At 33.9% G+C, this 16,090-nt stretch overlaps 1 protein-coding gene across 1 annotated transcript; it reads left to right on the forward strand.

Annotated features, from left to right (window-relative positions):
- Positions 1–5,280: 5,280 nt before the first annotated feature.
- On the forward strand, positions 5,281–8,147 carry LOC135844865 (galactose-3-O-sulfotransferase 3-like). The gene is made up of 3 exons (XM_065363248.1): positions 5,281–5,436; positions 6,134–6,362; positions 6,443–8,147. The coding sequence occupies exons 2-3, from the start codon at positions 6,244–6,246 to the stop codon at positions 7,509–7,511; spliced, it is 1,188 nt and encodes a 395-aa protein (XP_065219320.1). The 5' UTR covers positions 5,281–5,436; positions 6,134–6,243; the 3' UTR covers positions 7,512–8,147.
- The last annotated feature ends 7,943 nt before the right edge of the window (positions 8,148–16,090 follow it).

Genomic DNA, 16,090 nt, shown 5'->3' on the forward strand with positions numbered 1-16,090 from the left:
TCATGAACAAATTTTAAAATCGTTCCTATGACCAGATGACTCACCTATTCACATGCCTAGAAACCCATACGACCAATCGACAACTTTTATACTTTTATGATGGAAATTTGTGCTTACCTGAAACAAAAACAAAAAAAATGGATCAGCTCATTTGAATAATTTTTCCATACAATTCCACTTGACAATAATAGGTAAGTATTAGGTATACAGCATAAGTGTCCTTCTCAGATCAAAATAAAAATAACAAATTATCACAATGCACAATCAACTATGATGATCAATTTCAACATTCTGTGCATAAAATAAGGTACACTCACATACCGAATTTTGAAACAAAGTTGACCATGGCACAAGGTCTACATGTGATTATGATACAATGAATCTACGGTTTCTAAATTTTCATCAATCTAGTCTGATACATGGACGAATGGATTGCTTACCCAGCTATTCAATTTCAATGCATTCCAGCTAAGATTTCACTCCACTCACAAACGTAAAAAAAAACATATCAAGTCAGGATTGAAAGCTGTGGCGAGTGCTAAAACTTTTTTCCACTCAAAACTTCTTTATCAACTCACGATAACTCCATACTTTTAATAGCCTGCATTTTATAGGGTGTTCTCTATATCGAGCACTGTTATCGCCAATAATGAGTAGAGGTATTTTCTGTAACACGATTCATTAGGGACACTTGACAACAATATGTGTCGCTAAAAAACACCAAACATTAGTTTCACGAATGCCATTTTAAGGCAAACACGATATACTTTTTGAAAAATAGAATTCTAGTGAAAATGCAAATTCCCACTTTGAAGCGCAAAATAATCTAATTCGCTTCCTCATGCTTCACAACCGTGGTTTTGATTCTGGTATTCGTGGACTTGAACACTTCGCAGAGAGACTTGGTACAAATCACATCGTAAGTACACTTATTTTTCATGCATATAAACACAGATACTTACCCATCACATAAGTACTCATCGTTGAGAAAAGCACTTTTGATTTATACAAATTGTAAACATTTGTTGTTAGATACGCAGTCGAACCATTGGCTAAAATACATGGTGTATCCCATTGAACAATTCACTACGTACAAACATAACCCTATACCTACTTCTTAAAAACTCACAAGACTGGAAGCACAACGATTCAAAATGCCATTTTACGATTCGCATTGAAGAATTTCCTAGATGTGATGAATACAATTTACCCCATGTAACTACTACTATCCGTTTTCAGATATGTCCATTTACTCGTATCCTCAGACGAAGACACCAAATAACAAATATCACATCTTGGCACATCACGTAAGATACGATTCCATTTTTAAATCATATCAGTACGCCGATACATCAACGGTGACAATACTGCGCAATCCAGTAAAGCATTTCGAATCATTGTACACTTATTTTGAAATTAACAAAACAACTGGAATGAACTTTGAACAATTTTTAAGCGCCCCCAAACAACCGCCAGTCTTATCGGGACTTGGCAGTTTTATGGCGTACAGCGTCGATTTAGGATTTGATTCAAAGCAAAGTAAAAATAAAACAGCAGTTGACCAATTTATCGAAAAAATAGACCACGAGTTTGATTTCGTCATGATAATGGAGCATATGGAAGCGTCTATGGTTTTACTTGCTGATCTAATGGGATGGCCATTAGAGTACATGGCTTCTTTGAAGTTGAACGCGAGATTACCCGGATCAGACGCTTATAAACTGACCTCGCACGATGAATTCGTCATAATGGATCTGAACAAAGTGGATACTCTGCTCTATGATCATTTTGGAAATAAATTTCAAAAATGCGTGCGACAATTTGGCGAACAAAAGATGGAACAACAAATTCAACGATTGAAAATTATTAATAAACAATTCGCACAGAGATGCGTAACCGAAGTCACAACTGGTACATGGTTCGGCGTTCCAAAAACCGTCGACTACGTTCTTAAAAAGTTGAAAACGAATCAGACCGGGAATGTGTTCATGCTACGTTCGTGATGTCACTATAAAAGACATTGTTCGAAATACACAATTTCAGAGACTCTGGTTTCAGCGTATGAAATAGATGTGAATGGTCACGCTCACGCATCTTGAGCGCATGTTGAAATGGTCATAACCGACTTTTTAGTGTGCGTAGCACACTATTGGTTTCGCTTTGAGAAATGAAATTTTATTGGAACTGAATGTTCTCTTAAGCTATCCAACCGTTTTTTGTACCTATTGGACACCATTTGAGAATCATTAAGGCGGAGGGAATAGATTAATTTTCATTCAATTCGGATGGGTAATTGCTGAGTAATTGCAATTTTAGTTCATTATTTTAATGCATTAAATCCTAAAAAAGGGAAAAGGGGACTTGTAGAACACCTGCCGCTCATTGTACCCTGCTATACCCCCAGTCTATTCCATCACCAGCTGTGTTTCATTGTACCCTGTTACACCCCCAGTCTGTTAGCTGTAAATTCCAAGTGGGCGTGGTTTGGTGGGGCGTTTACCAAACAAATATATTATTTTAATGCCCAAACCCTCGTAGCAAAGTTGTGGCTGAGTGGTTAGGGCATGTAGGTAGGAATAGGAAATTTAGGGACCCAGGTTCGAATCCCCGTGAGGTAAGTAGGTAGGTGACGGATTTTTCGAAGGAAAATTGGATAGGTAAATGCTTTGGAGTTACTATGTAGTACATGGTAATGGGGCAAAAATAATGCTGAAACTGAGTTATGAATTATGATATCATTTGCTAACTAAAAATTCGTTTCATTAATTTTTTGTCTACCTATAACCATAAGTATAAAGTAAGAATTACTTGACATGAATAATTTTTAACTTTTTACTTATAATTTAAAAATTACTTCAAAATGAGAAATTAAACTAATTTTTGTACAATTGAAACATGTAATTTTTATTATCATGATTTAGTAAAAATTATTAAAACAAAATGATTTTTACTATTGGTACCTATAGCAAAATTTATTAAAATGATAAGTTTTACTATACAATTACAGTAAAAATTATTGAATGGGATCTGGTACTTAATTGTGAGTATTTAGTTAAATTTTTTTGTAAAAATTACCCATATTTTTTTCGTGTAATAGGCAATGCAAATTCTTAACATAGGTATTTTATAAGATTCAATTCTTAATTTAGAATAAAAAGCAAGTTCTGAAAATTGGTTTGAAAATTTATAAATTTGAAGACAATGGAAATTCTAAAAAAATAATATGAAAATTTGTATTTAGAGACGCTGAGAATTCCAAAAATTGATTAAAAGTTCTGTAAGTTGCAGATAATGTGAACTTGAAAATTATATGAAATAAGTATTGTAATATTTATGAAGAAGATGGGAATTCTGAAAAATTGGAGGCAATGTGAATTCCAAAAATTGAGTAAACGTTTTACAATTTGTGGACAATATGAACTTGAAAATTGAATTTGAAATTTTTTAATTTAAAGACAATAAGAATTCTGAAAAATTATTCAAAATTTGACTATTTAGAGGCAATGTGAATTCTAAAAATTGATTGCAAATTTCCTAACTCAGCAGCAATGCAAAATTCTGAAAATTTATTGAAAACTATGAAATTGTAGCGATGGGGAATTCGGGAAATCGATTTGAAATTTTGTAAATTTTAAAACAATGCAAACTATGAAAAACAACTAGAAATTTCTTAATTTAGAAGCAATACAAGCTTATAAATTATTCTGAAATACCTATTGTAATTTGGAAAATATGAAAACACTGAAAAACAATTATTATTTTGAAGCATTGAGAGTTTCAAAAATTCTCATCACTGTGACATGGTTGATTCACTTATGCACTACCTAGATGCAATAACGGTTATAGTTTATAGTTAGCTGTAGAAAAGGCAGCTAGCTACGCACACTTTGCTGTCTAGTTTTTGTCAGTTCTTTTTTGGGGGCACGCTAATTCTCGAAAGTTTAAGTCTATAATTTTTTGAATCCACACCCCAAACATCAAAAAAGAATTAATCCTCGCCTTATCCGTTTAAAAAGTTCTGTTTTTGTTCCAAAATTGCCGAACAAAAATAGTTGAAATTTTTTTAAAAAATTGAATTACAACTCGTATTTTTTACACATTAGTGTTTTTTTTTTTTAATCTGACAAGGAATCCAAGCTAGCTGTAAATTTTCGAAATCGGACAAAGCTAAATCGAAAGAGCAAGCAAAAATACTTACATCAGCAGCTAAAATTCCAAAAAGTAAGAAAATATTGAAATTTCACCAAATTAACCCTGCTGAAACTTTGAAAGCTGAAATCTGATATGTACTGTATTTTCTCCGCCCCCTCACCGGTTCCATTGCCACCAATCAGCACGATCGTTTCGGAGTACCACGTTGTCCAAAGCGCGCTGGCGTCGCGGAATGTATTTTACAAGGTAGGTATACATACCTGAATACGTAAAACATTGATGACATAGTCTTTTGAAAATGTTCAAGACCTCGCTTTACGTTGTCTCTCATAAGTCTAGGAAAACGAAAAATGCGATTTCACTTCAGTATAGGTGCATCATTTCGCGTAAACAATTTGAAGGTACATAAAATGTACATACTCAAAAGGAGAATTTACATCAAAATACAAACTTTTACACTGCAACACAGGAAAGTTTTGCTTTCTTTTTGACTATTTCAACTGTATTACTGATTTTGTTATCGTTGAATTCGAAGATTTTGATTCCATCGTCTGACCCAACACACGCCATATTGTAAGTACACACAGTTTTCACTCAAGTTAATCTCAACTTTCCACCTTTAACGTCCAAGAGTCCCACAAATTATTTTTAAAAATCTCACTTTTTATCAAAAACAAAATGAATGAAAAAATAACCGGACAAGTGAAACATGTCAAGTAGTAAGCTTTTTTTCTCTTCAGCTCCGAAAGTAGCCGAGCCATCGACTCGTGTGAAACAACTACCTACACTTTTTGTGAAGTTCTGGTTAATATGTACATACAGGGTGCCCAGAAATATCGTGAACCCCTAAAAAAGTTTTCTGCTAAATGCTTCGGTTGATCACACTGAACGATAATAATGATAAATGATAGCATATGATTGGTTGTTAGACTAAGGCGATAACATTGCACCAATCATATGCATCAACTTCACGTTGCCAACCTATATTTTTAATAAGGTAAAAAACTTTCTTTAGGGTTCACGATATTTCTAGGCATCCTGTAACTGCTAGTTTTTTACATCGAAACGTGACAAACTTTTTCTATTCTTCAAGTGACATCAAGGACACCCATATAGATAGTCCTATCATCCATTCCTTATCAGTTTGCCAAGTAGCTACCTACTTGATTTTGTGCAGTCTTTTTCTTGGGCGACCCCAATTTGCACTTTTGTCGAAATTTTCTCCATATGAATGGTAACCAAATTTTGGTTTTGGGACCAAACTGCTTTCGAAATTGGAATACGGTAAGCTTTTTCAAAAATCTGTATTTAGGTATCCATATCAATTTTCAAACAGTTGAATATTTTTTCTTGTTTTTCCCACATATTTTAGTGATAAATATTTCAAAAATACTCAAAAAAGTGCACAAAAATATGAGAAAACCACACTATATTTTCTTCAGGGCATAATAATTCTACATAGTTAAGAGGTTGGAATTATCGTGTAATGAAACAATCCCCAGAATTAGATATAATTTTCCAAATTTTGGGCTTCAACATCCCTCTGAAGGACTCAATTTTTAGTTTTGGGTCAAACGATTTTCAAATTCAACGTCCAGCAAGTTTTTGATGCCCGATATTCCGTTTTTTGGGGTTTTTTAATATTTTGAGCTGAAAGCCCTCATATTGGGCTTGAGAGTGGGCTCAATACTACAGAATCAGAATCAGCACATTATAAATTCCAAATAGGTACCTATTGCATAAACTAGAAGGTGTATAATTTATTTTATGAAATCATTCTACTTCAACATTCAATATTACTTACGTCAAATGTTCCTAGCCCTTTAATTATGTAAGTTTAAACAGTTTGTTAAATAATCTCATTTTTATGTATGTACTTTTGAAATTGTTTCCCAAGGGTAATTCATTGGCAATATCTACGTATTTCTCTATACCGCCATGTCTCTTCAGAAAGACACATTAATGTATAACTGTGTTCAAGGTGACGTACTGTTCAATATCAAACAACATGCAAACCTAGAAAGTTTTTTTCTCTGCGTTTCAACAAGATGAACGTAGTACGTACTTGATATCGGATGTGAAGAAACCGAAATGCATTTGTTTGTAAAAAAAACTTGCCGAAGACTGAGTTGTCTCTTGAAGAAACGTGTCATAATATTCTCAAGCATCTGCATTCCAGTTTTAATCCTACTTGGAATACAGTTCATGAGGTAATTATGATTATTCAGTTTTAAAAATAAATAAATGTGTATATACCTATCTGTACAACTGAAACATTATGTTATCATAGGGAATCACCGCTGAGCCAACCATTCGCTTACGAATGCTGTCCCCCGACCAGTAATTACACCAGGACAAATTTGTACTTCCTGAAAACTCACAAAACTGGGGGCACAACTGTAAAAAGTGTCATGGTACGGTTTGCCATTAAGAACTCGATCGATACACTGATTCTTCGCGGCAATTCTTATAATAAACCATTTTCAAATTTGTCACTACATCCTCAAGCAATAACACCCAATTATAAATTTCATATGTTTGGGCAACATGTTCGATATGATTCCAACATGAAACTATTTCAATACCCTGATACATCAATGATAACCATATTGAGACATCCAGCTACACTATTTAGATCAATGTATACCTTTTTCCGATTGGAGAACTACGTTGGTATGACTTTTCAAGAATTCTTGAATGCACCAGTCAAGCCTGCAGTTTTAATAAGCGAGGATAGTGATAGGAATATCAGAGGATATAACCAAATGAGTCTAGATCTAGGATTTGATTCGGAACACAGTAATAATCAGACCGCTGTCACAGAATTCATTATGAAAATAGATAGAGAATTTGATTTGGTCATGATAATGGAGTACATGGATGAGTCGTTTGTTATGTTAGCCAATTTAATGGGATGGCCTTTGGAATATGTAGCTTTCTTGAAACTAAATAGCAGACCTCCAGGAGAAAACACGTGTCCTCTAACAAAGCAAGATGAATTAACTTTAATGGAACTCAATCACGTCGATACCCAATTATATAACTATTTTCATGAGAAATTCCTCAGATGTAAGAGACAATATGGAGAAGATAACTTGAACCAACAAGTAGAGAAATTACAAATCATCAATAAAAACTTCGAGGAAAGATGCGTGGCTGAAGAAGTTATACGTTTGAGTAGGCGTAATACGGAAAGAATAGAGTATATTCCTAAGAATATGTCAGATATGGAATGTGTTTACTCGCTGCAGACGTCTGCTGTACTATCACAAATAATTCGCAATATTCAAATTGAAAAACTGAACTCGGGTGAAAATGAGGTGAGCAGGTCCACACTGAACTTACTACAAAATTACTAGTTTCCTTGTGGAGTTTACTCGTAGATAAAAATACACCTTTTTGGATTGAGAATGGGCCCACTACTGGAAACAGGGTCATTTGGGCTATGAGGCATTGTATTTTTAAATTTTAATTACTTCTCAATATGAAAATAATTTGAAAAAATTGCCATTTTGGAGTCTGATTTTTATAATTTTCCAGTTGATTTTTCTGAGCCAGGCATATCTGAGGAAGATTAATTCACATAAAATAAGAAAAAATTGTTTGAAATTGGAAGAAAATTTACCGGCTAAACTGACGTCACATATTCCAACACTGTTGCCAATTTCATCAAAAATTGAAAATAAAAATCATTTTTCAGTGATTTGAAAATTTTTGCTGCATGTTTGAATTTTTTCATTTTTTCACTACCTTTTCGACTGAATTCACTACTTTTTCAGTTCTTTCACTACCCATTTTTAAAATCACTACTTTTTCACTACTTTCACTTCCTGTTAGAAGCCCTGTCATTACATTTTTAATGCAAGAAATCCACTGTTTTCCCACCTTCGAAATTATTAAAAGCTCGAACAAATACTTTCTGAATAAATACATAAGGTAAGTGCATGAAATACGAAAAAAGTAATAAATTTAGTATACAAGAAATAAAAATAAATCTCTTAGAAAATTCATAATTCACGTCCTATGATTTAATATAATGTAGGGTATTAGGTAGTATGACAAAAAAAAAAAACAAAGAAATTAATTTTGTGATTTTCAAAAATTTTTTCCGTGGATTTCACGACTAACGACCAATACCACATGTTGTTGTTATTACGTTTCAACGAAACCCCCATGTGCACTGTTATCACCACGTTTCAAACCAAAAAACCATGATGCTGAACACTTATCATTCGCAGAAAAATGTTCCTCCGTTTATGTTTTTCTACCTACTCGAGTGATTCAATTCAGCCAACAACTGGAAGGTGTATACGTATACCAGTAAAATGTGTGTATCCGTAGGAAAATCGCACACCCGTAATGGGAGGGGGGTGAAATCGTAAGTACAGATAATTCTAAAACATAGTATGATAATGACGTTGAAACTTTCCTTTCAAAAAAGAATATACTTAGTTCTTAAAACCAAAATTACATTTTTATGTCGTTAGAAATCAAGATGAACCCTTGGCTTACAAATGCTGCACACCGTCAAACAAATCATTACGTACAAATGTATACTTCGTAAAAACCCACAAGACAGGAAGCACAACCGTTAAAAATGTCATAATAAGATTCGCTGTTAGGAATTCGCTTGACGTAATGGACATAAATCCTAAAACATACAGCTTGCCATTTTCTGATTCATCCATACATCCTCATGCGAAGACACCAAACAACAAATATCACATCATGGCACAACACGTCAGGTACGAATCTGTATTAAAATCATATCAGTATCCCAGTACATCAATGATAACAATTTTACGACACCCTGCAACGCAATTTCAATCCAAGTACGAATTTTGTGCAATGAGTAAGACAACTGGAATGAGCTTGCAACAATTTTTAAATGCTCCGGTGCAACCATCAGTTTTGCAGAGCCCTGCAGGTTCAAGTGCGTACAAAGGATACAATCAAATCAGCGTCGATTTGGGATTCGATGTGAGCCGAAGTAAGAATCAGACTGCAATCGAAGAATTAATCCAAAAAATTGATCGAGAATTCGATTTAGTTATGATAATGGAGCATATGGAAGCGTCGATGATATTACTACTAGCTAATCTGATGGGATGGCCGTTAGAGCACGTGGCTTTTTTGAAATTGAACTCCAGGGATTCCGAGTCAGAACCTTACGAATTGACCTTAACCCTTAAACACCCCGGCTAATCCTGAGATGTTGTGTAAAAATGCTTTTAATTTCCTGAATTAGATCATCACAAGCATCACTTTAACCCACAGTTCACCCCCCCACCCCTTAAAGCCGTCTCGTAAAAGAGGTACCGATTTTTTCAATTATCCTCAAAAACCGAGGAAGCAAAAACCCCAATGAGGTCAATCATCGAACTGATAAAGTATCATTAGATGTACTGAATGAGTGAAAGCGTAATCTCAAAGAACACCCCCCCCCTTTTTGGGGGGCAAATTTTGAAAAAAGTTGGGATAAAATACAGGGACCCATGTCCCATTTTTGGATGAACATATTGATGGTAGAGCTTTCACGAAATGAAATCATGAAAGGTGTGTGCAGGGTGGACCAGAGCGATTTTTTGAAAATTTTTAATTTTACCATTCGATAGTATATAGAAATTTAATTTGAGTCTCTCTACTTGGATTTCTTTTAAAATCAAATTTGCTGACCAAATGAAAAGCGCAAATGATTTAAAGCGCAAACAGTTCACAGCCATTTTTTCATTAAATAATGTGAAGAAGTAGTGTTGATTTGCATATGGGCGATTCAATTTCTTCAAAAAATGAACTTCGAATTGGATTAAAAAAATTGAAATCATGTTAGCCATGCTTTCAACATGTTGTCTTCGTCTGCCGAATGATAAAACAAAATTTGGTTCTTTCTGGGTTCATATTCGAAAAAAAAATGTCTCATCATCACCCCCCCCCCCAATCACCGTTCTCACACGTCCCTGAAAAATTAAGGTCTGTCCGTAAAAATACGAAATTTCAAAATTTCTAGCATTTTCTGTTCAAAGCAGCACATTATCAATTCACCCTTCATAGTGCCTCTATCAAAAAATACATTTACAAAAAAAAAAAAAAATGTTAAAAATTTATAGACCAGTGTTCCTTACATTTAGTCACCTCCTACCAGCATATTTTCAACGCCTTGTTTGCGATATTATATCTACCTACTTATCACATCACATTCACAATTTATCAAGGAAAAAATTGAGAAAAATAGACTGACATACCACCTCGTGTTCTGATAATTACCTAAAGCCTGGTACACATGATTCAATATACCTACATTGACAAACTCGATTGGTCAAATTGAATTTGTCAAATATGTACGTACATACTCGTACATATATTGGATCATAAGGACGCTCTGATAATTTACATACGTTTCAAATTTTCAACGTTTTGTTGATCGGTGACACCAACTCTGAAAACATAAATCATTTATATATTCAGGGTTGGTGTCACCGATCAACAAAACATTGAAAATTTGAAGAAAAAAAAACTTGAATTATCAAAAATGCATGTCGTTGAAAGGAAATATTTGTTCAAAATAAACATTTCGGTTTCAAAACACAGAATAATGTTATTTCATGAAAAAATTTTAAAATCGCCCTTAAAACAGTTTCACTTTTTCTTTGTCAATTTTCAATGCTAAAATTTTCATAGGACCAAATGACCTACCTATTCACATGCCTGGGAACCCATTCGACAACTTTTATACTTTTACGGTGAAAATTTAAGCTTACCCAAAACAAAAAAAAAAAAAAAAAAAAAAAAAAATGGATTAGCTCATTTGAATAATTTCTATATACTGGACAATAATAGGTAGGGGTATATTAGGTACAGCATAAATGTCCTTCTTCGATCAAAATGAAAATAGCAAATTATCACAATGTACAATCAGTCAATCAACTGTGATGATCAATTTCAACATACCTACTGTGTATAAAATAAGGTACACTCACATACCAAATTTTGAACCAAAGCTGACCCTGGCACAAGGTTTACATGTATAATTATGATATAACAAGCAAATATTACCCGTCCTTATTTTAAATAAAAAAAAGTGATGAAAAATTGCTGTGCAAGGTTTCATAACTGCTATTTTTCCATTTTTTTTTTTTTTTTTTTTTTTTTTTTTTTGGTATTTTCAACGTGAAAACAACTATTAAAACGAGGAATGCGCGAGAATAGGAAAATACCACGTGTACTTGGTACCTTGGTTTGAAAGTAAAAGCATTCAAAAAAATTGCACATTGCTTTCCTCCTTGATAAAATTTCTTTTTTTTATATACATTGTATGAAAGGCTTGGGATCCAACCATCCAGAAAATAAAATTCAGCATCCTAAAACATAAAAATCACATACATTCATACCCAGGGCATTTTTTAAGATGTAACTGCTTGGCCAAATGGCCACCCAGTGACCAAGTTTTGGCCACGCAGTAAATTCGATTTAGCCACAAAAGTTTTTCCCTTTCAAAACCAATGTAAGTTTGATTTGCCCCAGAAAATTTTTGATTTGCACTCAAAATCACCAATCTATCCTCAAAAGTTTTATTTTTCCAAAAGCTTTTGCCCTCGCTTTGCTCGGGCTCACTTGTTATTTTCTGTTTCTCAAATTATTCATGACTGTACTTGGAAAGTATTTCTGTTCAAACTTTTAACAATGACTGTGATGGAAAAACTGACTTTTTTACTTTAAAATTATTGCTGTTTTACTTCTTGAAACTATAAACTTTGAAACGCTTTTGTCCTCGTTTCGCTCGGGCCAAAAAACCATTAATAAAATTTAGAAGAAGTTGAAATCAGAAAAATTGAATTCTTACTTCAAAATTGAGGTTGTTCTACTTACTTATTGAACAACAAATTTTCCGAAGCTCTTGCCCACGCTTCGCTCGGGCCAATTTGGTTCTCTTCTGCAGAATTAGAATTTCAAAAAACCTATGATTGAATTTGAAAAATGTTGAGATTAGACAAACCGAACTACTTTTAAAATTACATCTCAAGGAGGGGGCAAAACCGGATTTTTAGGCATGAAAAATCAAAATTAGAGGTGATTTTCTGAAAATTATTCATGATGTGTAATGATTTTATAAAAACAATGGTAGAATTACTGCTCGAGTAGAGCGAGAGCAAAATTTTTTTTTAAAAATGGGTCCCAACGACGAAAAAAAAACAATTTTTGCATACTTTATTTCAAATTTTTACTCGCGAGTGGGGGCAATGACCCTCTTTGTCCCTCCCTCTGGCATTGCCACTGTCTCTTGGCCACCTAGTGAAAATTGCTTAAAAAATGGCCTGTTCATACCATGTTGAATGTTTTGAAATTTCATGTTTTGTACCACCCCTCCCCCCTTTGAGGGCTCACATAATTTTAAAAGAAACTTCAGTCTCAATCTCAATGAGTAAAAGGCTAATTTATCAAATGATAATTAAACCAGTATGGACATATGGGATACAGTTATATATGGGGATGTGCCAAACCATCAAATCGAAAAATCATTCAAACAGTTCAAAACAAAACTCTGCAAACAATCACGGGTGCAAGATGGTTTCAGACCAACGAAGCACTACATTAAGGTCTTAAGATAAAGTGGGTGGATGAAATCGTTAGAGAATATGCAACAAAGCATGAGAAACGACTTCATGGGCACATCAACCCAGAAGCTTTTCAACTAACAGATACTAGTATGATGGTTAGGCGTCTTAAACGTCAAAAGCCTCATGACCTAGTGATGTAATATAATATGTTATGCATATAGCAGAGTGGTTCACTGGAACAAATCTGCGCATGTTACTAAATAAAATTAAAATTAAAGTTAAATGTATTACTTATTTAAGAAGTATCTTAAGTAAATATGTCAAAAAAAAAAAAAAAAAAAAAAAAAGTCTCAATCTCAATTATCAAAATGAAAATAAATATTCGGAGGAAAAATTAAAGCTCTCGATGACGTCATATTCGTGACGTCATCAAAACTTTGAAGCTTAATTACAGCTTTTTAAGGCCTCTAATCGCGAACAAAATTTCAGTACAACATCACGCTGAACATTTTGAGTATTTTTTCACAATTTTTTACTCACTATTTTTTTTTTTCATCTGACAAGGAATCCAAGTTCATCGTAAGTCAAATTTTTCACAAAATTTTTTTAAAAAATACTTTTCAATTTTAATTAAAATTATACTTTTACTTAATTAGAAAAAAATTATACAAATGAACGCATTAATGAATTTTTTCATTTTTCACTACCTTTTTGACAAAATTTACTACTTTCACTAAAAAAAGGTGATTCGCGAACGTGATTCTTGGCTGGCTGCCTCATAATTTGTGAATTATGAATCACGAATCACAGCCAGAAAAATTGTTTGAATAACGGACCACGAATCACGAATCAAATCACGAAATTTTTATCCGAATCGTGATACTCTCAATCCTGCCAATACGCACCGACAGAAGTGTTGTAGATCCCTTAATTCATTTTTGACTCTTTCAGAGCGATTCGAAATTTCTGGAGAAAACTGAAAAATCTCTGCAAGCTCTAGAATGATCCAAAACTAGTGTGTAGTTGTTGATCTGTGGGAGTTGAATTGAAGGTATTATTCAAAGTCGTTCACTTTGCTAAAAAAAATCAAGTTTTACAAAAATGTTTGAAAATCGCCCTAGAAACATGATTTTAAAAATTTTTTCAAGGTTTCAAAATTCTCCAAAATTCCAAAAAATGATCTTTAGCACTTGAAATTTTGATCAAGATAGTATGGTTTAGTTCAAACAGTGCCAGTTCACAAGGTATCCTCGTAACAATTTTCCGTCGTGATTCTTGCTCCGCTTAGAATATTGCAATGAATTTCACATGCACTCCGAATTTCGCACAAAGAATTTTCCTAGAAACAAAGGACTCGCCTATTCACATACATGAATATACATTGGACAAAATTTATGACGGAAATTTGTGCTTTTTTTTGGATAGGAAACTCCACACAGTTTGTGAAGCGACCAAGCGAAAAAAATTAAGCACAATAATTAAACAACATTATTCGCAAGACAATTTGATCTACTCATATTGATAGATTCTCCAAATTTTTTAACTCGGAATTTCAATTTGTGAAATCCGGATCTAAACTTGAAAAAAAAAGGTACCCAACCCACCTACTCGGCTATGCGTAATCGGTACCTGGAAATACGTACTAACAATAAGCCATATCGAAACATTTAAGGTACCTAGACCTACATACCTAGTTCTTTATTTTGTAAGTCAGAAATTTAATTAGTTTTGCCCCAATTCCCTTGAAATATGTAGCTTACGACAGTGTTCCAAAACGCTACTTACGTACCATGATAATGATACCTATTTCAAAAAGACGAAGAAATTTAGTTTGTCATAATACATATCAGTTCGATTAGATAATAATTCTTTTGTAAAATTTTGTACATAGCATTGTGTACAGGCTTACAGTCTTCAAGCTACTTACGTTCCATGGAAACCATTTTCAAGGTGAATATAACATGTGTCTGTTCCATAAGAAAATTCACTTCAAAATAAAAATCATTATACTGAAACATAGGGTAATTTTATTTTCATCCTTATGCATTTTTTCTGTGCTATCGATCCTGTTTGTATCATTTCACTTAAAAATTTCGCTATCTGATCCCGAACAATTTTCATCGTAAGTAAGATAATATTTAAATATCTATTATAAGGGTCATTCCATGCCAAATCAGCGGGTTTTGCACGAGCGGTCTTTGATTTATTTCAAAATCAGATCACGTTTAGAGGTCATCAAACGATGACGAATGACGTAAACCGGACATTTTTTCGATTTTTTTTGGCCGAGCTGTGGGCCTTCAAAATTCTCCAAAATGGCCGAAAATGGAGAATTCAGACGTGATCTGATTTTGAAAAAAAATCGAAGACCCCCTCGTGCAAAAATCCGCCGATTTGGCATGGAATCGCACAGGAGCATTTGAAATTACTATATTCCAATAATACGAAATTGAATATTATGTCATGTTACTAGAAACCCATCCGAACCATTGGTTTATACATGTTGCACTCCGTTGAATAATTCACTCCGCACAAACGTATATTTTTTGAAAACCCACAAGACAGGAAGCAGCACCGTGAAAAATGTCATAACACGATTCGCCTTGATGAATTCTCTCGATATAATGGACATTAATTACAGACTGAATTATTTGCCTTTTTCCGATTTTTCCATATTATCCTACGCAAAGACACCAAATAGCAAATACCACATCTTGGCAGAACACGTGAAATATGCTTCCATTTTGAAATCATATCAGTACCCTGATACATCGACGGTGACGATTTTGCGACACCCTGTAACTCAATTTCAATCCGTGTACCAATATGCTTCGCTGAATGTGACAACAGGTATGAACTTAGAACAGTTTTTGAATGCGCCCCAGAAACCGTCATTTTTTGTGGGACTAGGTGGTCATTTCGTGTACAGAGGATATAATCAGATGAGTGTCGATTTGGGATTCGATATAATACAGAGTAAAAATAAAATTGCAATCGCCGAATTTATTGAGAAAATTGATCGAGAATTCGATTTCGTCATGATAATGGAGCATATGGAAGCGTCGATGGTTTTACTCGCAAATTTAATGGGATGGCCACTGGAGAAAGTGGCTTATTTGAAATTAAACGCCAGGGTAACGGACTCAGATACTTATGAATTGACTGAACGTGATGAAATTACCATTATGGAACTCAATGAAGTGGATACTCTGCTATATGACCATTTTATGAATAAATTTTTGAAATGCTTGCAACAATATGGCGAACAGAAGATGCGGGATCAAATTCAGCGATTAAAAATCATCAATGATCAATTTGCACAAAGGTGTGTAAAGGAACAGATCAAGAAAAGTATGTGGTTCGGTGCACCGGAAACTGTAGAA

This window comes from Planococcus citri, chromosome 4 (assembly GCF_950023065.1).
Source record: "Planococcus citri chromosome 4, ihPlaCitr1.1, whole genome shotgun sequence".
Lineage (NCBI taxonomy): Eukaryota > Metazoa > Arthropoda > Insecta > Hemiptera > Pseudococcidae > Planococcus > Planococcus citri.